We start from the raw sequence: 20066 nt of genomic DNA on the forward strand, positions 1-20066 counted from the left end.
CATCGCAGACATGGTGAGCGTGACCCTCCACGTGTACGACCTGAGCCACGGCATGGCGCGGCAGCTGTCGCCCGCGCTGCTGGGCAAGACCATCGACGGCGTGTGGCACACGGGCGTGCTGGTCTTCGGCCAGGAGTACTTCTTCGGCGGCGGCGGCATCCAGGCCATGGCGCCAGAGCTGGTGGTGCAGCGCTACGGCATGCACCCGGTGCGCACCGTCGCGCTGGGCGAGACGAGCCTCTCGCAGCCAGAGTTCGAGCAGTTTCTGCGCGCCAACAGCGCGCGCTTCACGGACGCCACGTACGACCTGCTGCGCCACAACTGCAACAATTTCTCGGACGAGGCGGCCAGGTTCCTCGTGGGCTCGGGCATCCCTCAGTACATCCTCGACCTGCCCAACGAGGCGCTCAACTCGCCGTTCGGGTGCGTGTGGCTATGCTATTAAGAGGTTGTGGTGCGAGGGACATGGGTTGGGTGCTGACTTGCTTTGTTTTGTGGTGCAGTACGATGTTGAGGCCGATGCTGGAGAACATGAACAACCAAATGCACGCAGCGCCAGGCGACCAGCTCTTCTCGATCCCGTTCAACGACCCGTCGCGAGCCAATCTTGCTGTCCCTGCAGCTGCTACCACCACGGCTGCTTCTGCAACTGGCAGCTCGTCCGTGGACCTGGCGTCGCGGCGGTTTAAAATCTCAGGAACGCCGGCGCTCCACTTGGACAAGATGGTGAAACGCGTCAAGGCACTTAACACTCAGGAACTGCTGTCGGATGACGAAGTTTCGGCGCTTGATGCTCTGGCGGCGCACATTGCAGCGGACGAAAAGGAGGTTGATGCGGCCAAGAGTGAACAGTGGTGGAAGACCGTCAGCAAGCTGCTGGCTCATGGCCACGAGTCACAATTCTTCTTCCCTGCGCTGGGTGTGTCACGCGTGCTGCTGCTGCTACCTTCTGACGTGTCGGTGACGACAAAAGAGAAGAAAGCATGCTTTGAGTCAATTGTGCACGCAACGGAAGCAGAGCCTTCGCCGATGACGGCAGCCCAGAAGACGCTGCTGCTTGCTGTGCTTCTGAACGCCTTCGCCAACGCGGGGTTCAGCGACTTGGCGCTCTCCGGCTCGACTCGATTTTTGCCGTTCGTGTTTGCCACCATCGCCGACCCGTCCAGCAGCCAAGAAGCTCGCGTGCTCAGCGCTCACATCATCAGCAACTGCTGCTTGGCGCTCAAGATCGGGGAGGAGGTGGTTGTCACCACCATCGTGTGTGGCGCCGTCGAGACGCTGGACCGCATCTCCAGAGCTCAAGCGTCTTCTTCCGTGCAACAGCAGACGATCGAAGGCATTATCGTCGGCCTCGGTCGCTTGCTGCACAACTTCGAGGCTGCGCGCAGTCTGTCGGTCGAATTGGGCCTCGCTGAGGTCATCCGCCGCCTCAACGTGACGCCAGGCCTCAACGCCATCCAGCCGCTGCTCTCCGAAGTCAGCGCGATGATTTAGGCCACACTTACACACACGATTAATACAGAGAGATCTATCTAGCAACCAAGCGTCTAATTTGCATGATACGAGGGTAATTGCAGTTGAAGACCTCACACAGGTGACTAATCATTAGGTCTACTATAGTAAAACACAATACAATATACGTCTATATCCGTAATTTTTATTTAACTATGGGGATATATACGTTATTATCATGATCCCAATCAACTGCCGCGTCCACTTTCGTATCCGAAGCCCCACGTCAAGACCTCCGCTCCCTCCTCGCCCGCCATGCAGCTCGTGAAGCAGGTCAAGTCCTTCGGGGGCGTCATCAAGCAGTACTCGCACGAGAGCGCCACCACCAAATGCACCATGAAGTTCAGCATCTTCCTGCCGCCCACCGCCAGCGACAGCCACAAGGTGCCCGTGCTCTTCTACCTGGCGGGGCTCACGTGCAACGACGAGCTGCTGTTCGTCAAGGCGCCCGAGGCGCAGAGGGTGGCGGCCAGTCGTGGCATCGCCATCGTCACCACCGACACGAGTCCGCGCGGCGTGAGCATCCCCGGGGACGAGGACAACTGGGACTTCGGCACGGGCGCCGGCTTCTACGTGGACGCCACGGAGCCCAAATGGGACGAACACTACCGCATGTACTCGTACGTGACCAAGGAGCTGCCGGCGCTCGTCGCCGCCAACTTCCCCGTGCTCGAGGACATGCAGTCCATCATGGGTCACTCCATGGGCGGCCACGGAGCGCTCGTGCTCGGAATCCGCAACCCGGTACGACCAGTCTTCAATGCATCGAGTGGAGTGGGGGTGGTACTGATTTTTTGTTGTTGCTACGGCGATGCAGACCCAGTACAAGTCCATTTCGGCGTTCGCACCCATTTCGCACCCGAGCCAGTGCCCGTGGGGCATTAAGGCTTTCACGGGCTACTTGGGTGTCGACCAGGAGACCTGGAAGGTGAGTTTCTTTTTTTCTTTGATGGATAAAACGTGTAGTTTGGAAGTTGTGCTGACAGTGTACGTTGTGCTAATTTTACTTGCAGGAGTACGATGCAACACAGCTTATCTTGAGCCAGGGCCCCATTACGCAGCCGATTCTGATCGACCAGGGTCGCGAGGACAACTTCTTGCAGGACAAGCAGCTGCTGCCGGAGGCTTTCGAGGCCGCGTGCAACTCAGTCGGCCAGAAGGTGACGCTTCGCATGCAGGTGAGTTTTGCTGCACTGATTCGTAGTACTTTGCTAGATGATGCGCTAGTCTTACCAGTGGATGTTGGTTTTGTTTTGCAGGATGGATACGATCACAGCTACTACTTCATCGCGTCGTTTGTGGAGGACCACGTCAACTACCACGCCGATGCTCTGCTTCAGTGAAGAACATCGACCCGTTGAGTTGAGTCAAGTCGAGTCCAAACCATGCCACTAGGCGAAGGAAAATGTCAATCTGCTATTGGAGAATACGAAGCTTCATATTTTGCTAGCTACCGTTTGGGGACTGTACTCACTACTTCTACTACTTTTAAAGGGTAAGCCCCCGCCACCCTATCATGTTTGCAGCGGCTCTTGTTGAAGAGAGCCGAGACCGTTGAAATTGGATGACGAAGACATTGTGATGTCGGATGATGACGAAGAAATCGGCAAGCAGGGTGCAGAGCAGTACGGCCCAGTAAACGAGAACTCGGCAGGCTCTTGGCTCGGACTCGACGCCGAAACACCCAGGAACGGTGTTGTGTGCGCTGGCGGCACAGGAAGGTCACCCTTGCGTCGAATGCGGCAAGACTGATCGAAGGTCACATCACCGAAGACGTAGCGATATTCGCAGAACTCTGGGAACTCGCAGTGAGCGTGGCGATAGTTCCAGTAGCAGTCGCTGTCGATAACCGGCGGGCGAGATGACTACGGTATCGATCAACGCATCAAAGCGATTGTTAGGTTGCAGTTCTTCAGATAACACTATCACATTCGATTGACTTACCTTGTCCGAGTTTGTTTTTCCATTAAAAATGTGACGCAACTCGGCGCGCAGCTCGCGCAGAAATGCCGGGTTAGAAAGGATATCACGATGACCAACGCCATCGATCTCCCACACTCCTGTCTGGAAAGAACACACATAGTATGTGAGTTGACAAAGAAAACATCTAAAATGCACCTGTGAGCTGTGTACGCACCGACTGCGTGATTCCGTCGACTCCTTTAGAACTCTCGAAAAACGTTATCCTGTCGCGGTTAAGCGATCCAAAGAGCCCTGCAAAGAAGCTCGCAGTACCGCCAGCACCGTAGGAGGATGACTCACTGTCCGCTTCACAAATCGGTTGCTTCCCATTCAGCAGCGAGTACTCGGCGTGATGGTTGCTCGCATGGCGTACAGCTCGAACGCGTGTGATGTTTTCTGCGGAAAAGTAAACGGATTGCGGCGTTTGGGTGACTCGCACTGACGAGCCTTTAGTACCCAGCCAAGTGTGTGCCCAGGAGAGCGAGTGGTAAGGGACCGTGCCATCTCCCGTCTTGCTGCAGGTTGGCTCTTGCCCTTCTTCATCTGAGTACTGCAGCTGGAACCAATGCCCAGGTGCGCCTCCATTCTCGTACTCGTAAAAGTTTTTAGTCTGTGCAGCATGATGAAACGAATGTCAGCTACAACTTTGGCTGCGGTGATGATAAGGCTCGAAAACTCACCGGAACATTGACGCCATAGACACTGTAAACGGAAGCAATGGGAGGACGTTCCCATGGCTTGAAAAAATCTAGGACGTGATCATTCACGTAAAACTTCTGGCGCAAAATCTCTAGTTTGGCGAAGATGGGATCATGAGCCGACATATCGCGGAATAGCTGCCCTGATGCAATGTCAGCGCTCGTGTAGTTGCGCTGCAGCACATGGTCATCTCCAGGAATAAGCCCCTGCTGAGATCGAACTCGGATAAGCACTTCGTCGTCCTTCGCCGAGTTCAGACCAGAAGGAATGGGCATAAAGCTCAAGATGGAGCCTGCAACGCATAGGTCAGAGTGGTTAGACAAGGCAAGAATCATCGAACAAGAGAGAACATACCGAACGAAACAACGAGCTTTCGCATCTCGCTCTGCGTGACCGGGAGACCCTCCGTCAGTCCCGACGAGATGAGCTCAAGTGATTCCGCACTTCCGAGCAACGGCGAGCCGACAGCAAAATACGCCGAAATGTGGCGATCGATCCACTTCTGCCAGTTGTTGCGCCCCACCTCCTCCTTCAGCCACTCGAGGAAGTACCTGAACACTCCGTTACCCATCGAGTGCGCGATCACCACCAGACCGCCGATGTTTCCGTCGAACTCCACCGTGTACTCGATCTTCTTCTTGAGCGACAAGAAGTACTTGTCGCGCTCCTGCATCTTGCTGGGCGGCAACCTCCAGTCGTACGTGGCAACAATCAGCTGGTCCGGGTCGAGCTCAAAGTGCTGCACGAGGTCATGGATAATGTCTCTCCACACGGTCGACAGCGGGCCGGTGACAATGCCCGGATCCAGCTCGGACACCGCTTCAAGGCCTTGGGAAGCGCTGCGACCCCAAACAGCAAAAACACGAAGATTAAAACTCGTTAGTCGAACCAAATGGCTGCTGAGCAGCATCTATCCCCCTCTCTGGCCCGCACCGCAGCTTGCACTCGAGCTCCTCCTGCGTCGTGATGTCCAGCTTCATGCAGCGGATCCAGCAGTCGCTCTGCGCCAGGACTCGCGCTATGTCGATCCACAGCCGGTCGCCGAACTTGATGTCTCGGTACAGGTTCTTGCGGAAACCGGTCTCGCAGCGGTGGTGGCTCCAGGACTGCAGCTGCGACGACGCGAAGCCCGGCATGAGCAGCACGGGCCGCGTGCGCATCACGCCGTCCTTGGCGGCGGCGGCTGTGGCCAGCGCCAGCGTCAGCAGCAGCCCCAGCAGCGCCCGCATGTGCATCGCGTTTTGCTCTCCGACGTTGGGCGTCCCGCTCCGGAGCAATTGTGACGCACTAGCGCCAATCGTCGTGCACTGCCCTGAGTCGCCTCCGCTCCGCAGCCGACACCTTCGACCAGTTTCATCCGGAGGCCCGGAGAGCTGATTCGTCCATGTGCGCTTTCTCTTGTCCAGATCCAGCAAGAAATATCGACATATGCTGATAACGACATCGCCGTTTTCAGTAATGATATGGATTTATAGTCCTCTGAGTACATGGCTACATGACACTAAAGCCAGGTATAGGTAGGCTTATGGACGTGCGCATAAACAGGCCGCGCGAATTGTTTACACCAAGCAGTTTCAGAGGCGAGCGTCAAGCAACGGCAACAAGGGCAACTTGACCATGACCAGACCCGTGACGTCGCCCGTTTTCGGGCCCTGACGCGTCTGAGAATAGCTGCGACCAGGCAGAACTATTGACGGTGCCACTGTTCCGGTGTAGTTAGCCATGGCCTCCGCGTTCTACTGGGAGTGCGAGGCCTTCCAGGTCGCGGTGGCGCCGTGGAGCAGCGACCCGAGTCGCCAGCGAGCGGTGTGCGCGCGGGTTTCGGTGGCAGAGCAGCGGACGCCGGGCTTCGCGCTGCGTTTCGACTTGGAGCTTCTGGAGAAGCCCGCGGAGAACGGAGCAGAGATGGGAACCGGCCGTCACCTGATGCGGCTTGTGAACCAGCGGCAGATGCTGCGCGCCTTCGAGTTCGCGTTCGTTGGACCCGAGGCTGAACAGCGGCGGCCGCCCGGCGGGGAAGAAGGCGGGGACGAATTATTGGACCGGCAGCTGAAGAAATGGCTGGCGGGCGGCGGGCAGGTGCAGGCTCCCCCGAAAGAGGAGCTGGCAAGGTGGCTGCTGGCCTGGATGATCGTGGCTCCGGCAGGAGAAGACTCCGAGGGTGACAAACTCGCAGACGAGTGGGTCGTGCTCATGTGCGGCGAGAAAGGCGCCGAGTACGTGTACAGTGCCGAGCAAGACTTGGAGCTGTTCGCGGGTGAGCCAGGAGGCGACTCGAGCGAGCCCGTGGTGGATGATGGCGGCGGCAAGGACCTTGAAGAGCGTGATGATGACAGCGAGCAGGAAACAGAGGACGACGAGGATTTGCCCCCTCCGTATGAAGAGGTTGAAGTGATCGAGTCATCGCCCCCGTCATATGATCCACCCGAAGAGGAAACTGAAGTTGAAGCTGTAAATTCTGGAGACGAAAAGCAAGAAGATGCCGCAGTGGCTCGACCAGCGGAGACCAAACGATCCAGGGGTTCGAGTCGAGACTCGCCGTCTGAAGATGTGCAGATGAAGCAGTCGTCTAAGAAAGAAACGTCGGTCCGAAGTAGCAGTAATCGCATCTTAGCAAACTCGTTGGCGTCTACAGCTCCAACGGAGCAACAAAACGAAAAACCTTCGCTCAAGCCGGCCATTGTACGGTTGAATCCACGGCTTGACTCGCTCGACGTGGTCAAACTTGAGGAACCATCGGGCGAGTGGAGTGAAGATCGACGGCACTTTCAGCAGGAACTTTGTGCATCGCGACGTGATGTCCAGGCTGCGAAGCGACAGCGTGACAAGGTCGAGCAACTAGCGCAACTGCGGCACACACGACTACTGAAAGAGTCTGCACGTAAGCTGCGCGCGAACGAGCAAAAGCGGCGCGATGCACAGGCTGTTCGTCAGTTAATCGTGGATACACTGGAGTACCGTGACGAATTGCACACAATGGAGTCTAAAGTGAAACAAGCATCGATTAGCGCCCATCGCGATCAAGAGCGAGTAAGGCGCCAAACACGTGTGGTTCTAGGCAATACCGAGAAGGCCGCGCGTGGGGCAATAATTGGGCCAGGGCCGCTTTCAAAGAAAGAGATGGAACTACTCACCGGCAACAATCGAGATGAAAGTTCTGTGTACGATCTACACGGCCGCAGACACAACAAGGGGAAAGCAAAAATGGTTGCAAATGAGAGTGCGTTGGAGAGCGCCATGCGTAAAGTTCGTCGCTTACTCTTAAACTCCAGCGAAAGTGTTGACATTTTCCGTCGGTACGATCTCGATCGTAGTGGAGCGCTGAGCTACAACGAATTTCAGCGGATGCTTCGCGAAAATGGCACCGGAGACCCAACTGAGTTGACTAGCGAACAGAGTGTGGCGTTCTTCACACGCTTTGATACCGACAACAGCGGCGAGGTAGACTACTGCGAATTGTTGTGGGGATTTTTCAATTGGGAAGCGTTCATAAAGAGATGGCACGAGCGCAAGAGTGCGACTACAACTGCAGCTTCGGAACGCGAAGTGAGGTCATTCTTCCTGAAATATGATCGCTCCAATCAAGGAGTACTGGCCATCAAACAATTTATGTTGGCCATGGACTACGTTGGTGTTACTCTCAGTGAAGTAGATGCTAAGTTGCTTGCAGTCAAGTTTAATGCCGGCAAGGATGGCTATATCAACTACAATGACTTTTTGAGCTGTGTGAATCTGTCAAAGACAGAAGACGATGTCAATCTTGGAAACAGCAAGCAAGGTTTACAACCGACCGCCGAGCCTGATATTGTACCTCCTGGTATGGAATGCATCTGGAAGGAGCTGCAAAATCTATCGACAACTCAGGCCAAACTACATCGCCTTCTTCGAAAGTGATTTCAACTCAGTGAATCCCGACAAATTTTTGTACATGTAGTGCCACCACATACGATACAGTACCTCCCGTCACCTTGTCTAGCAATTGCGGTGCCGAACATGCATGGTAGAGGCCGGAGGCTTGCTCGAGAGGGTTTCACGTTTGGCAGGCATGAATCATGCTGCCAATTACGGTGGGAACCTTGGATTCACTTCAAGCAGCTCATCAGGTTGGCAGAGGGGATTGACTGTGGGCGTTTTGCGACGGCGATGGCTCAAACGTATGCCGCCAAGGACAAATTTTACAGAGCAATCGCATACAGTAGGTGGTAGTTCTAGCGATCCCCATCACACTAACCCCATTAACAATAAGCGCTCTCGTCCAATATTGCACTTGAGTCGAAGTATATCGCTTTGCCAAAGCCGAAGCAACACGACAATAGGGGCATGCATGAAATCTGACTCTATTCGATGCTAGTCTATCACCATTTGTCTGTCACCCTGCACCAGCTCGACACTAGAGTGGTTGCAGTGTTTCGAGCGGCCATCGCGGCTGGTAGCGCGCGGGCTCTGGATCGCTGCGCATTCCCTTGGCATACCGCTCGAGCCCTGCCCAAGCGATCATGACTCCATTGTCAGTGCAGTACTTCGCCGGCGGGAATACCACCTCAAGTCCTTCCTCTTCTGCAGCCGCCTGCATGCGACCACGGAGATATTGATTCGATGCCACGCCACCGCACACAACCTAGGCAGTAAAATCCACAAGAAACGTTAGTAGTGAACTACTTAATCCACTGAAATTGAAATCGACATACCAGACTCGAAATGCGATCTCCCATGCGATCTTTACTCCATTGGCAGGCTCGTTGTGTCCGGGTGATCAACTGATCCACTGCTTTTCGCTGATAAATTCACAATGCAAAAAAACGCAAATGCTGTCAAAACAACCTAGTTAGCAGAAAAGAATAACACTCTTGACTACCTGGAACGAAGCACACAGGCCCTCCTTCATCTTTTCATCCAACTCACCAAGCTGTAAACAAAGACGATTATTAGTTTACTGGCAAAACAAATCGCGAAAAAAAATTCAAGAATCGGCAGTCCTTTACCTTCTTCACTTCTCGAAGCATTGCTGTCTTGATTCCGGAGTAAGAGAAGTCGCAGTCCTGCAAAACAGCAACACGATCGGTCAGTTATGTACGCCACCAACCACGTAGTTGCATCACTCTCGCACCTTTCGATGCTTCATGGGCTCTGTGAACGGGAAGGCCCGGTCGTCGCCGCGGGCGGCGATGTCCTCAATCAGTTTGCCGCCGTGAACACCCTTTCCTCCTGCGGCAGTGATGTCCAGCATTCTGGCAACCTTGTCATAGGCTTCACCAATCGAATCGTCAAGCGTGTTGCCCAACAGCTCATAATCACCGAGGCCCTTGGCAAGGACAAGGCAGCAGTGGCCTCCAGACACGAGCAGAACGACGAACGGGAACTCCGGCCGAGTGGTCTCCAACTAGCAAGACCACCATTCATATAGCGTCAGTGAGCACGTGCACAGGCACCAGGGGAGTTCCCATAGACACACGTACTTGCGGTAGTCGCGAGACCAGGACGTGAGCCTGCCAAACCACAACAGTTCAGAACTCTGCGCTCCAGGACGGCGATGCACACTCAGCATTCGTCGAACCCACCTCAAGGTGGTTGATCTGCAAGAACGCGATGGCCGGGTTGTCGAGGCAAATTTGCCGCGCCGTCCGCAGCCCGACGTCCAGACACGGCGCCAACCCCGGGCCGGACGTCACCGCCACCGCCGACAACTGCTGCACGCTCTCCAACCCACTGCAACAAACACAAATGAGTCATTTACCACCCCTGCGTCTCTCCATATAGTCCGTCGCCTTCAACCTCTGCTCAATGGCAGCGTTGATCACGTGCGGCAGGTTGTCCGCGTGCGCGCGAGCCGCCAGCGCCGGCACAATCCCTGCATCACCAACCTCCACAGCGTTAACCGGACCGTAAAAAGCTGTGCAAATTGAACAGCAGCCCCGCACCTTTCCACTTGGCGTTGAGCTCCCACTGGGACGAGATGACGCTGCTCAGCACGCGGCCGTCGCCGTCCAGCACCGCCGCCGCCGTGTCGTCGCAGCTGCAGCAGACGCAGCCGAAGCCAAAATCAATGCAAACTCTCCGTAAACTGCGGCACCTAACGCGCTCGCACCTCGTCTCGATGCCCAGAATGTACGACGCGTGGCGCGTGGCCGTGGTGCGCAGCGCGCGCGGCGAGCAGCGGCGTGTCCGCAGCCGCAGCATCATCCTGAATATTACATGTAATATTCGCCTGTCAAAAAAAAAAAAGAGTCGTACACAATATTACGTGCACCACACGAAACGAAGGTTTTACTTGTTCCGCGTTCTCGCCCGAGGTTTTTTCCATCCATTTTGCTTATTGTTAGACCGTGGGCCGCGTAGTCAGCAAGGGACAAGGGGGCGGCAGGCGCAGCGACGCCGACACCGACACCGGCACCGGACGCCGGCAGCACATTCGACTAGAGCCACAGGCCCATGGCGCTGACCGGGGAGAAGGACGTGGCCAGCATGGCGCGCCAGATCGCGGAGGTGACCAGGCGCGACGGCTGGAAGCAGGACAAGAGCGTGGTGCCCGACATGCAGCGCCTGCTGGGGCGCCTCACGACGCTCAAGGTGGACAAGGACCTGCTGGCGCGCACCAAGATCGGCGCGGCCGTGAACAAGCTCAAGAAGCACGACGACGAGGTGGTGCGCGGCTACAGCACGAGCCTCACGAAGAAGTGGATGGACCAGGTGGGCGTCTCCACCAAGAGCAGCAGCAGCGGCGGCGGCAGCTCGCAGAGACAGCGCGCGCCCAGTCCGTCGCCGCCCAAGCGAGGTAGAACCCGCAGATATTGTAGAGCAGAGTAGAGCAGAGGGTAGAACAACAGCCTGACGAGTCTGTCGGTGCCTTTGTGAGCAGATTCAGGCGACCAGAAGCGGCTGGAGAGCGCCCGCAAGCGCCTGCAGGAGGGCTACGCCAGCGAGCGCGCCAAGAGGGACTCCAGGACGGTGCAGGTGCTCAGCGGGCCCATCGCCAAGGGCCGCAGGGGCACCACGGTCTCCACGGCGCCTTCCAGGAGCTCCATCGGCAGGGCGCGGCTGGCCCAGCGCCGGCCGCTTGCTGGCGCGAACCACAGAGCGGCGTCCGCCCCGCCCGTGGCGCACCGGGTCTTGCCTGCGTCCAGAGTGCTGCCGCAGGCCAGACGCCCCGTGACGTCGCTCGCCAACATGTAGGTCTTGCTGCCAGGGATGGAACAGGAGGAGTCCCGGTTTCTGACGAGAAGGATCTCTGTCGTCGGTGCAGGTCGGCGGAGGAGAGACACCGGCAGCGCATGCTTAAATACAAGGCGCTGTCTGGACAGGCCGATCGGGATGGAGACCGCCGCGAGCCCGAGCGCGCGCCCAGCAGCAGCAGTAGTAGCACACAGGCCAACGGAAGATCGCGACCTGGATCGCGGCCGTCCAGCGCCTCGTCATCGAGAGGCGGATCGGCCCCGAGAGATCTGCCGCCTGCTGTGGACGCGCGCAAGGCGATGCTGGACAAAATGTATCCACGCGTGTGCGGCGTCGGCGCGAGCTCGACCGGCAGCAGTAAGACGGCTGGAGGGGCCAAGAAACGAACTAGCGCTGCTGCGAAGCGGAAGGAGGTGAACTACTCAGAGGGCCAGCGAGAGGTGGTGTCGTGGCTGAAGGGATTGAGCGTGGACATGAGCGAGTACGCTCCGGCCTTCTTTGAGAATGGCTTCGACTCGGTGAAGCTGCTCAGCACCATCGAGAAGTCGGACTTGCCGTCGCTGGTGCCCAAGAAGGGCCACCACCGTTTGATTCAGCAGGCCCTGGACGACTTGCGGCATAAGCACTCGACCTCAGCGGCTTCGCAGCGCCGCGATCGTTTCCAGAAGGAGTCGCGCATGCGGCGCAATGACCCGTTCGAGGACGAAGACTCGGACGACAGCTTTGTGGTGAGTGATGACGGCGAGTACCGCCCCGGACACATTGCAGCCATGTTCCGCAAGAACCGGAAGCGGCGATACTCGATCGACTCGGAGGACTCGATCAACATGGAGGCCACGTTCGACGAGATTCAAAAGGAAGAGAAGCGCAGGTACGGCGCACGTTCGGATCATGCTGCGCTCGACTACCCACTGATCTACTTATGTACTAACTTCACTACTGCTGTTCACGGTCACTTGCAGTGCTCTGTTTGGCGAATACGAGGACTTCCGGGAGGACATGCGTAACAAGAAGATGCTGAAGAAGAAGAAGGCGTGAACCTGATCTCCACATTACTCTGGCTTCGTTCGGACCGCGCCCATGCAAAGTAAAACTAAAGACACGATAAGGCCAAGTGCGTTTCGACTGGAGTCCGTCCCGACAGAGAGAAGCAGGTGCAGGAGACGACAACCAAAGCAGCAGCAATCGTCAATCTACATCGTCGTTAGAAACAACTCCAGCCACGCCCGTATCGCAATCCACAGACAAGAAAGCATCCAAAACTGTACAAAACGGCTCCGCTCCATATCCACGTCCCTCCCACCAACAAAAATCCATCCTCATTATCACTCTTGCGAGTTCACCACTTCGTGTTTTTACCCATTTCTCCAATTTGAAGACAAATAAAAAAATGCTCAAGATCTGCTCCAAGCTGTCGTCTCTGCGGCGCGCAGGCGGCAAGACGCTGCAGCTGCTGGCGCTGCCCAGCAGCAGGAACGCGCGCCCACAGCCCGTGAACGTCCCCGCCAAGAACGAGCGACGCTCGCGCGCGGCGCTGGCGCTGTCGGCCGTGGCGCTCACGTCGCTGGCCGTGAGCTACTCGACGTCGGCGGCCTCGGAGCCGCAGAAGACGAAGGAGACGGAGAACAAGGGCGAGACGGTCGTCTCCGAGCCGCGCTACCTGTCCAGCGCCGAGGAGTTCCTGTACCCGGCCCTCCAGCCCTTCAACACGGGGATGCTGCGCGTGTCGCCAGTGCACGAGCTGTACTTCGAGGAGTGCGGCAACCCGTACGGCAAGCCCGTGGTCTTGGTGCACGGCGGGCCGGGCGCCGGCTGCTCCGCCAGCATGCGGCGCTACCACGACCCGCGCGTCTACCGCATCATCCTGCTGGACCAGCGCGGGGCGGGGCGCAGCAGGCCGCACGCGTCGCTCGAGGACAACACGACGTGGCACCTGGTGGAGGACATGGAGAAGCTCCGGCGCCACTTGGGCGTCGAGCAGTGGCAGGTGTTCGGCGGGTCGTGGGGCAGCACCCTGGTAATTATTCTTATTGGGGGGATACGTGTCATTTGGTGTTGACTTTGTTTGTCGTGTGCTGCAGTCGATTGCGTACGCCATCACGCACCCGACGCGGGTGACGGAGTTGGTGTTGAGGGGCATCTTCCACCTGCGCAAGCAGGAGATCGACTTTTACTACCAGCATGGGTCAAACTTCCTGTACCCGGACCGCTGGGAGGCGTACCGGGACGCCATTCCGGAGGAAGAGCGCGGGGACTTCTTGATGGCGTACCACAAGCGCCTCACGAGCGACGACCCCAAGGTCCGCATCCCTGCGGCGCTCGCCTGGACGACGTGGGAGAAGACGACCAGCAACTTGATCCCTCCTGTGAGTTGGTTGCTGCGCATGAGGCGGCGCTTTTGGTGGAGGAAGTTGAAGTGACGGGGATGTTGTGGGTGGGTGCAGGCGGATGCGGCGGACAAGTCGATGGACGAAGAGAAGTTCGCGGAGGCGTTTGCACGCATTGAGAACCACTACTTCGTCAACAAGGGATTCTTCCCGACGGACGAGTTCCTCAATGAGAACGCCAATAAGATTCGTCACATCCCCACGGTTATCGTCCAGGGCAGGTATGAGGCGTCGCAGGAACAGACATATTACGCAGGACTGGCTAATGAATCTCTTTCTTGACTGACAGATACGACGTCGTGTGCCCGATGAAGACGGCGTGGGACTTCCACAAGGCCTTCCCCGAGGCTGACTTCCGCGTCGTGCAGACTGCGGGCCACTCGGCAATGGAGCCCGGAATCGCCAAGGAGCTGGTCGACGCAACCAACAAGTTCAAGAAGCTGTAGGGCTCAATGAGAGATTGGCGTAAAAGTGACGGCGCTCCTATGATCGCGCTGCGGTGGTCAAGATGGGATTCTCGAAGCAAGAACGAGATGAATTCCGTTAGCCACCATCATTTCTGCCTACTTCAATTGAGTAAGTAGGAGCGTTTTGACAGCATTAGTTGGAACAAGATGTTTACTGGTGTTGTACTCCCCGCTCCATAGAGGAACGCTTCCGTCTTGCATTGAGTTGAGAAGGTTTATGTCGGGTAGGTACACCCTCACAAACCTAAAGATGCACGGAATTTCATGCACGGAGCACACTCTCCATTCCGTCAATGAGGCGCATTCCTGGACAAACCTGTCCGGGTCATGCAAGGTAGCCGTGCGAATACCCGAATCACTCAGTTGCTGCAGAACGTGGACTTCGCCATCATTCGGTTGAAAATTTGTTCCAAACTACAAATCAGAGTTAATGCATCGTAAGGGATGCATCCACTTGAAGCCGTGGTGATTTTCATCTTCATCGATGTCCACGAGGAATTGTAGCGTGACAGCCGCCGTGCCTGAGCCATTTGCCTAGAAAGAGCTCCAGATCCTTGACGTCACACTGTATCATTTTCGGTTTCTTCTCTTTGATAGCCTTCGTGAAGAGAGCCACCGTCTTTCACTCTTCAACGATGATAAAGATCACACACACTTCCTCAACAACACCATCCTTCCTCGAGGTGACAGACGTGGAGAGGAAGACCTTCGTGTGGATACGATACCGATTGACGGAAAGTGTATCTACAGTAATTAGTCTGGCTTCAAAATTAGTCTGGACCAGACTAATTCATGTGCTACAGAAATCAAAATGTTCATTTTAGTCTGGGCAGAAATATTCATAATTAGTATTTCCGAAGCAGACTATTTGGGTATTCAAAATTAGTCTGTGTTCCAAATTAGCATGTCCGTTTTGAAGACAGACTAATTGTTGTGAGCAATAAAATAGGTAAATCGATGTTCAAATGTAGTCTGGACCAGACTAATTACTTTATGTGTCTAGAATCTAGAGATTTACGTTAGATACATTTTTGTCACCACCCCTAAGTATCCACAGCTCATATCCTGAAATCCTACGAAGTCCGTAGCGCGGTGCTCTCCTTCGCCATGCAGGGAGGACACGACGTCAACGCCTTCCTTTTCCCAGCAATTGAGCCGTTCAACACGGGGATGCTGGAGGTGTCGCCGATTCACACGCTCTACTTCGAAGAGTGCGGAAATCCGGCGGGGAAGGTGCGCTTGAACATATAGGACCTCCGGCTTTCAGGACGTGCTGGGCTTGCATACAGTAGGTTCATCGCTGCGGTGGGTGGTTTGCAGCCTGTGGTCATTCTGCACGGCGGGCCAGGAAGCGGTTGTTCGGAAGATATGCGGCGTTACCACGACCCCCAACAGTATCGGATCATTCTCTTGGATCAGCGCGGTGCTGGACGGAGCACCCCATTTGCATCGTTGGACGACAACACGTACGTTTGCGCCGAGGTCCAAACGCCACGCTATGAGTAACCTCTTTCCCCCCCCTCGTAGCACCTGGCACTTGGTAGACGACCTGGAAAAACTTCGCGTACATTTGCACGTTGACCGTTGGCAAGTTTTTGGCGGGTCATGGGGAAGCACCCTGGTACGCTCTGCAACTATAACTCAACAAGTTGGACAGAATGGCGGCGATTAAATATGCATGCTGCGAGGAACAGGGGATCGTGTACGCGATCACGCACCCGGATCGAGTGCAAGAGCTGATTCTACGTGGGATATTTCTGCTGCGCAAGCAAGAAATCGACTTCACGTACCAAGTGAGTTCGGCGACGACTACATTGCGGACATGTAGTACTAAACGCAAAATGATGCTGGTGCTTGTAGCACGGCACAAACCTCCTATATCCTGATCGGTGGGAAGCATTTCAAAATGCCATCCCAGAACAAGAACGAGATGACTTCGTGGCTGCGTACCGAAAGCGCCTGACTAGCGACGTTCCAGCGGTTCGTGTTCCTGCTGCGATCGCTTGGGCCACGTGGGAGCGTACGATAAGCAACCTTATTCCCCCGGTGAGCTTCTATGATTGTTTTGCCAATGTTGTCAAGTGCTAGCATGGCCATGGTATTTACACGACTTTGCAGCTTGACGCTGCGGAAAAAGTGGCGACCAACACAAAGGCAACGGAAGCGTTTGCCCGCATTGAGAATCACTTCCTGTTTCACAAAGGATTCCTCACCTCGGACGATTTCTTGCTGGCCAACGCGTCCAAGATCCGCCACATCCCAACTGTCATCGTGCATGGAAGGTAAGATGGTTTTAAAGCCATTCCCAAACAACAGTAACGTTGTCGCTGACTAGCCGATCTCTTCCGTAATGCACAGGTACGACGTGGTGTGTCCAGTGCAGACGGCGTGGGAACTGCACAAGGTTTTACCCGAGTCCGAACTTCACGTGGTCCAAAGTGCAGGCCACTCTGGCATGGAGCCACCGACTGTGAAGGAACTCGTGAATGCAACGAACAAGTTTAAAGTGCAGTAGATCTGCTCGCAATGGTGAGGAAAATGTCTGCAGCTGGAATATCAACTGAACACTTCATATTAAATACGGTCGAGTGACCCGTTAGTCTGCCTTGACAGCCACTGGTGTTTGTTCCGGTTCGTCGGTGCGTACACGCTTAGCTGCTGTGGCATCTACATCAGGTCCACGCTTACCATTAGCCGAACCTGCTTTGCCTTTCTTGTAGCCACCGTGTTTAGCACACAAACCCGACGTACCACGAGCACCTGTACTGCATCCTTCAACTGTGCAGCGATAGCCGCCTCCGTGAAAGAGGCACATGTTACTACTGCCTTGTGCACCCTTTGGGCAGTTCGGCGCAGCACAACGCTTGCCACCGCCGTGCTTTTGGCAAAGTCCAGACTTGCCTCGGGCACCTTTCGTGCAGCCTGGGGTAGTACATGGTCGAAACACGTTCTTCGCACGCGGTTTCTTGGCTCCTGAACGACGCGGGGTCGTCAAACCAGACCTTGCCACACCGCCTTGAGGTGTGATAAGTCCCGCGTGAATATGAGCTGCGCCGTTGGTAGGAGTCGTGATAGAAATGGAGCTTAGAGCAGTGCTAAAGGACTGCATGCCCTGGTTCGCGGATTGCGCCTCCCCACTGTCGACAAAGAGACCTGGGTAAGGAGCGCTGGCTTGGGTTTCGGGCTGGGAAAGCAGACTGCCGAATGTGCCGGCATTGCCAGGAGCAAAACCCATTGAGCCCGTAGCTGGATTGTATCCCCCTGATGCGCTGAAGCATTGTCCGTCCACAGGCCGACCATCGTCCTGAGTAGATGAAGTGCGACTCGGCAAATAGTTCGTGAGCGTGTCAGCGACGGAATCCAAAGGCTGGAGTTGCTGAATATGGTATCCTGCTGATGCGGGGGCTTCTGAGGCAGACGAAATCGCATTGGCGGCACTGTCTAGCGAAGGCACGGTACCGTCCGACGCTGTAAGCGCCGCAGTAGTCACGTCCAGCGTATGCTGGATTGAAGACAGCAGCATCGCGTCCGATAGCGAAGCTGACGTAGTAGCAGTACCTGTAGCGCTCGATCCAACCGCGGACGGCGTTGACACCTGCTTCTCCTCTGCCCTGCTCGTAGTAAAGTGCCTGCCGCTGCCAATTGATGCAGCTGGGCGTTTATCCCTGGGGGGAGATGCCGGAACCCTCGGAATCGACGACGAAGGCCGAAACACTTCGTGGTTCTGGAACAGCTTCTCGGACACTGGAATCTCGGCAAACTCGGTCTGACGGGGCATGGTGCCCATGAAGGCGCTGGTCTTGCCCCTGAACTGTTTGCCAGTGCTCGTGGATGAACCCGAGATCCCGGGCGGGGCCGGCAACGTGCGTCCGTTGGTGACTCTGGCCTTGCCGTCCTTCTTGTCGCCGGCAGTCTCGCCGGCCTTCGGCGGTCGCTCGGATGGGTCCAGCCGGAAGTTGCCCGGCAGCAGCTTGTCCTCGCCCAGGAAGATGCTCAGCGGGTTGAGCATGGGCCGGTAGTTGGGCACGTTGTCCGTGACCCGCGGGATGCAGAACGGGTCGGAGCGCAGCACCACGGCGGGCGACTCCTCCTTGAGCTTGTCGTTCGTGAACAGGTAGTGCATGTCCGCCACGTTCTTGGTGTTGTAGAACTCCTCCCCCGGCTCGGGCATGTACACGCCCGCGCGCATCTTCTCCACCACCTCGGGCGGCGGCATGTCCTGCGTCTTCTCCTCCTCCTCCTCCTCTTCTTCGTCGTCTTCAACGGTCGCAGCCTCCGCTTCTGCTGTCACTTGGGCGCCGAAGTCGTCGGCGTCCTCGTCCATGGCGCGGGCTCTGGGCGGGCGCTCGTCTCCACTCTCGTCCGAGGAGCTCTCGGTGATCTCGTGCACTCTGCGGTCCTCCTGCTCCTGCTCCTGTTGCTGTTGAGTTGCTCCTTCTTCTTCTTCTTCTTCTTGCTGTTGTTTCTGTCGTTGGAGTTTGCCCGCGTCGTCGTCTTGTGGCCGCTGGCGGGAAGCGGAGGAGGCGATCGCTGGCGTTGCAGCTGCTGCGCTCGCCATGGGGGCTGCGGCGAGGGAGCTAAGAGGCAGTGGTAGGGACTGGAACGGCGCAGAGGCCTCTGGGCATGCTCTCCGCGGATTGTGAACCGCTGGGCGCCACTGGAGACAGCGGCCAATTGAACAATGGAGCTCCTCGCGCTTTCTCTTGGGCAGGGGGATGAGCCAGTTTCGGCGAGGCACGCCGACTGGATTTTTATAGACTATTGAGATCTACGGGGATATAGAGATGTATAGTAACGTCGTAGTGTTGAAGTTGTAAATGTAGCTCGATGTGAACACATCGAGTATTAGAAACATGACTTTGTTTGACGATATTGAGCTAGGCAACCAAAGCTCAGCCATCCGATTGGTCCGGGTATTGGATAGCAAAGGTGAGTTGCAAGTCGCTTCGGCGAAGGTATTGGTGTCCTCCACACGACGTACTTGGTCTCCCAGGTTCTAGAAGAAAGCATCCAAAAAGGGAAGCGAGACCTGGTCGGTGGTCGCCTCGGGCTGTCTGTCTGTCGGTCACCAACACTACACCGACTCGGTGTACCGTAGTGCCAACGCCGCCCTTGTACATGAATTATAGGGGTCCGTGAGCCGCTTTCGCAACTTCACCTCGACGTCTTTCGCGTCACGAGGGGTTTCCTCTGACCCGCAGCTGCGGAAATGGACCCATCGGGCCAGTCGAGCTCGTTTAACAAACTGAAGCGACTCGCATTCAGCTCGTCGACAAGCGTCGATTCGTGTACATGAACAGTAGCTGTGGTGCCATTTACCCAGCTATTGAGACCACTGACAAAGCCGTCGAGCATTGAGGTGGGCATCGGGGCTCGCCGATCGGGCTGCTGCGCTTGACGTGTTGCTGATTCCGACGCGGTGCGCGTCACGGTCACTTCAACGTCAACCGTGGCGGCGCTGTGCTCCACATCCTGGGTGAGAGGCAGACCGACTGCGGGAACTGCGGGTCGTTGTTCAACCGCCTGACGTGATGCGCGCACTCAACGCGAATGGGCGTGCAAGTGTGCTCCAGACCGGAGTCGTGCGCTTGCCGCGGCCTTGTGATGTACCTCGAGCAAAAATCTTGAGTCAACAGGGGAAATGACAGATTCGGGCAGCCAAATACAGAATCGGGCACTCCAACAAATGTATGCCACTCAGAGAAGTAACAGCTCATCCATAGTACTGCACGCAACACCACACCAGGCAGTCCCCGCGGTTGATGATAGAGTCGTCGTGGTGACCGTTGCCTTGAAGGCGCCAGCTATCTTGGAGGAGACTGGCATCTCGAAGTATATACCTACATCGTCGAGGTGTACGTGGTGGATC

General features: G+C 56.3%; 9 protein-coding genes across 10 annotated transcripts; 6 read left to right on the forward strand and 3 right to left on the reverse strand.

Annotated features, from left to right (window-relative positions):
* Positions 1 to 10: 10 nt before the first annotated feature.
* IUM83_10412 (putative peptidase) lies at positions 11 to 1494 on the forward strand (the record flags this gene model as incomplete). The annotated part of the gene is made up of 2 exons (XM_067934913.1): positions 11 to 423; positions 504 to 1494. 2 exons carry the CDS (start codon positions 11 to 13, stop codon positions 1492 to 1494), a joined length of 1404 nt encoding a protein of 467 aa, XP_067781327.1.
* A 273-nt stretch (positions 1495 to 1767) lies between these two features.
* IUM83_10413 (S-formylglutathione hydrolase) lies at positions 1768 to 2855 on the forward strand (the record flags this gene model as incomplete). The annotated part of the gene is made up of 4 exons (XM_067934914.1): positions 1768 to 2256; positions 2330 to 2440; positions 2526 to 2690; positions 2772 to 2855. 4 exons carry the CDS (start codon positions 1768 to 1770, stop codon positions 2853 to 2855), a joined length of 849 nt encoding a protein of 282 aa, XP_067781436.1.
* Positions 2856 to 3026: 171 nt separating this feature from the next.
* On the reverse strand, positions 3027 to 5408 carry IUM83_10414 (phospholipid sterol acyl transferase 1; the record flags this gene model as incomplete). Its single annotated transcript, XM_067934915.1, has 6 exons — positions 3027 to 3377; positions 3457 to 3576; positions 3650 to 4084; positions 4155 to 4465; positions 4528 to 5012; positions 5107 to 5408. 6 exons carry the CDS (start codon positions 5406 to 5408, stop codon positions 3027 to 3029), a joined length of 2004 nt encoding a protein of 667 aa, XP_067781431.1.
* A 487-nt stretch (positions 5409 to 5895) lies between these two features.
* IUM83_10415 (EF-hand domain pair) lies at positions 5896 to 7207 on the forward strand (the record flags this gene model as incomplete). 2 transcript variants are annotated; one of them, XM_067934917.1, is made up of 2 exons in its annotated part: positions 5896 to 7102; positions 7182 to 7207. In XM_067934917.1, the coding sequence occupies 2 exons, from the start codon at positions 5896 to 5898 to the stop codon at positions 7205 to 7207; spliced, it is 1233 nt and encodes a 410-aa protein (XP_067781432.1). The 2 variants fall into 2 exon arrangements, with proteins under 2 accessions (XP_067781432.1, XP_067781433.1); XM_067934916.1 differs by lacking the exon at positions 7182 to 7207 and having other exon boundaries at positions 5896 to 6922; positions 6994 to 6998.
* Positions 7208 to 8563: 1356 nt separating this feature from the next.
* On the reverse strand, positions 8564 to 10350 carry IUM83_10416 (putative O-sialoglycoprotein endopeptidase; the record flags this gene model as incomplete). The annotated part of the gene is made up of 10 exons (XM_067934918.1): positions 8564 to 8791; positions 8862 to 8948; positions 9029 to 9079; positions 9156 to 9212; positions 9281 to 9553; positions 9630 to 9659; positions 9732 to 9879; positions 9946 to 10021; positions 10092 to 10186; positions 10259 to 10350. 10 exons carry the CDS (start codon positions 10348 to 10350, stop codon positions 8564 to 8566), a joined length of 1137 nt encoding a protein of 378 aa, XP_067781434.1.
* A 252-nt stretch (positions 10351 to 10602) lies between these two features.
* On the forward strand, positions 10603 to 12381 carry IUM83_10417 (osialoglycoprotein endopeptidase; the record flags this gene model as incomplete). Its single annotated transcript, XM_067934919.1, has 4 exons — positions 10603 to 10945; positions 11030 to 11339; positions 11414 to 12214; positions 12306 to 12381. 4 exons carry the CDS (start codon positions 10603 to 10605, stop codon positions 12379 to 12381), a joined length of 1530 nt encoding a protein of 509 aa, XP_067781391.1.
* Positions 12382 to 12733: 352 nt separating this feature from the next.
* IUM83_10418 (prolyl aminopeptidase) lies at positions 12734 to 14176 on the forward strand (the record flags this gene model as incomplete). The annotated part of the gene is made up of 4 exons (XM_067934920.1): positions 12734 to 13360; positions 13425 to 13709; positions 13788 to 13951; positions 14020 to 14176. The coding sequence occupies 4 exons, from the start codon at positions 12734 to 12736 to the stop codon at positions 14174 to 14176; spliced, it is 1233 nt and encodes a 410-aa protein (XP_067781328.1).
* Positions 14177 to 15304: 1128 nt separating this feature from the next.
* IUM83_10419 (prolyl aminopeptidase) lies at positions 15305 to 16712 on the forward strand (the record flags this gene model as incomplete). Its single annotated transcript, XM_067934921.1, has 7 exons — positions 15305 to 15430; positions 15518 to 15663; positions 15725 to 15818; positions 15892 to 15990; positions 16058 to 16177; positions 16286 to 16479; positions 16556 to 16712. 7 exons carry the CDS (start codon positions 15305 to 15307, stop codon positions 16710 to 16712), a joined length of 936 nt encoding a protein of 311 aa, XP_067781329.1.
* Positions 16713 to 16793: 81 nt separating this feature from the next.
* Positions 16794 to 18755, reverse strand: IUM83_10420 (mitogen-activated protein kinase kinase kinase 11; the record flags this gene model as incomplete). The annotated part of the gene is made up of 2 exons (XM_067934922.1): positions 16794 to 16864; positions 16949 to 18755. The coding sequence occupies 2 exons, from the start codon at positions 18753 to 18755 to the stop codon at positions 16794 to 16796; spliced, it is 1878 nt and encodes a 625-aa protein (XP_067781321.1).
* Positions 18756 to 20066: the final 1311 nt, after the last annotated feature.

The sequence above is a fragment of the Phytophthora cinnamomi genome (genome assembly GCF_018691715.1).
Source record: "Phytophthora cinnamomi strain GKB4 chromosome Unknown Contig117, whole genome shotgun sequence".
Classification (NCBI taxonomy): domain Eukaryota; phylum Oomycota; class Peronosporomycetes; order Peronosporales; family Peronosporaceae; genus Phytophthora; species Phytophthora cinnamomi.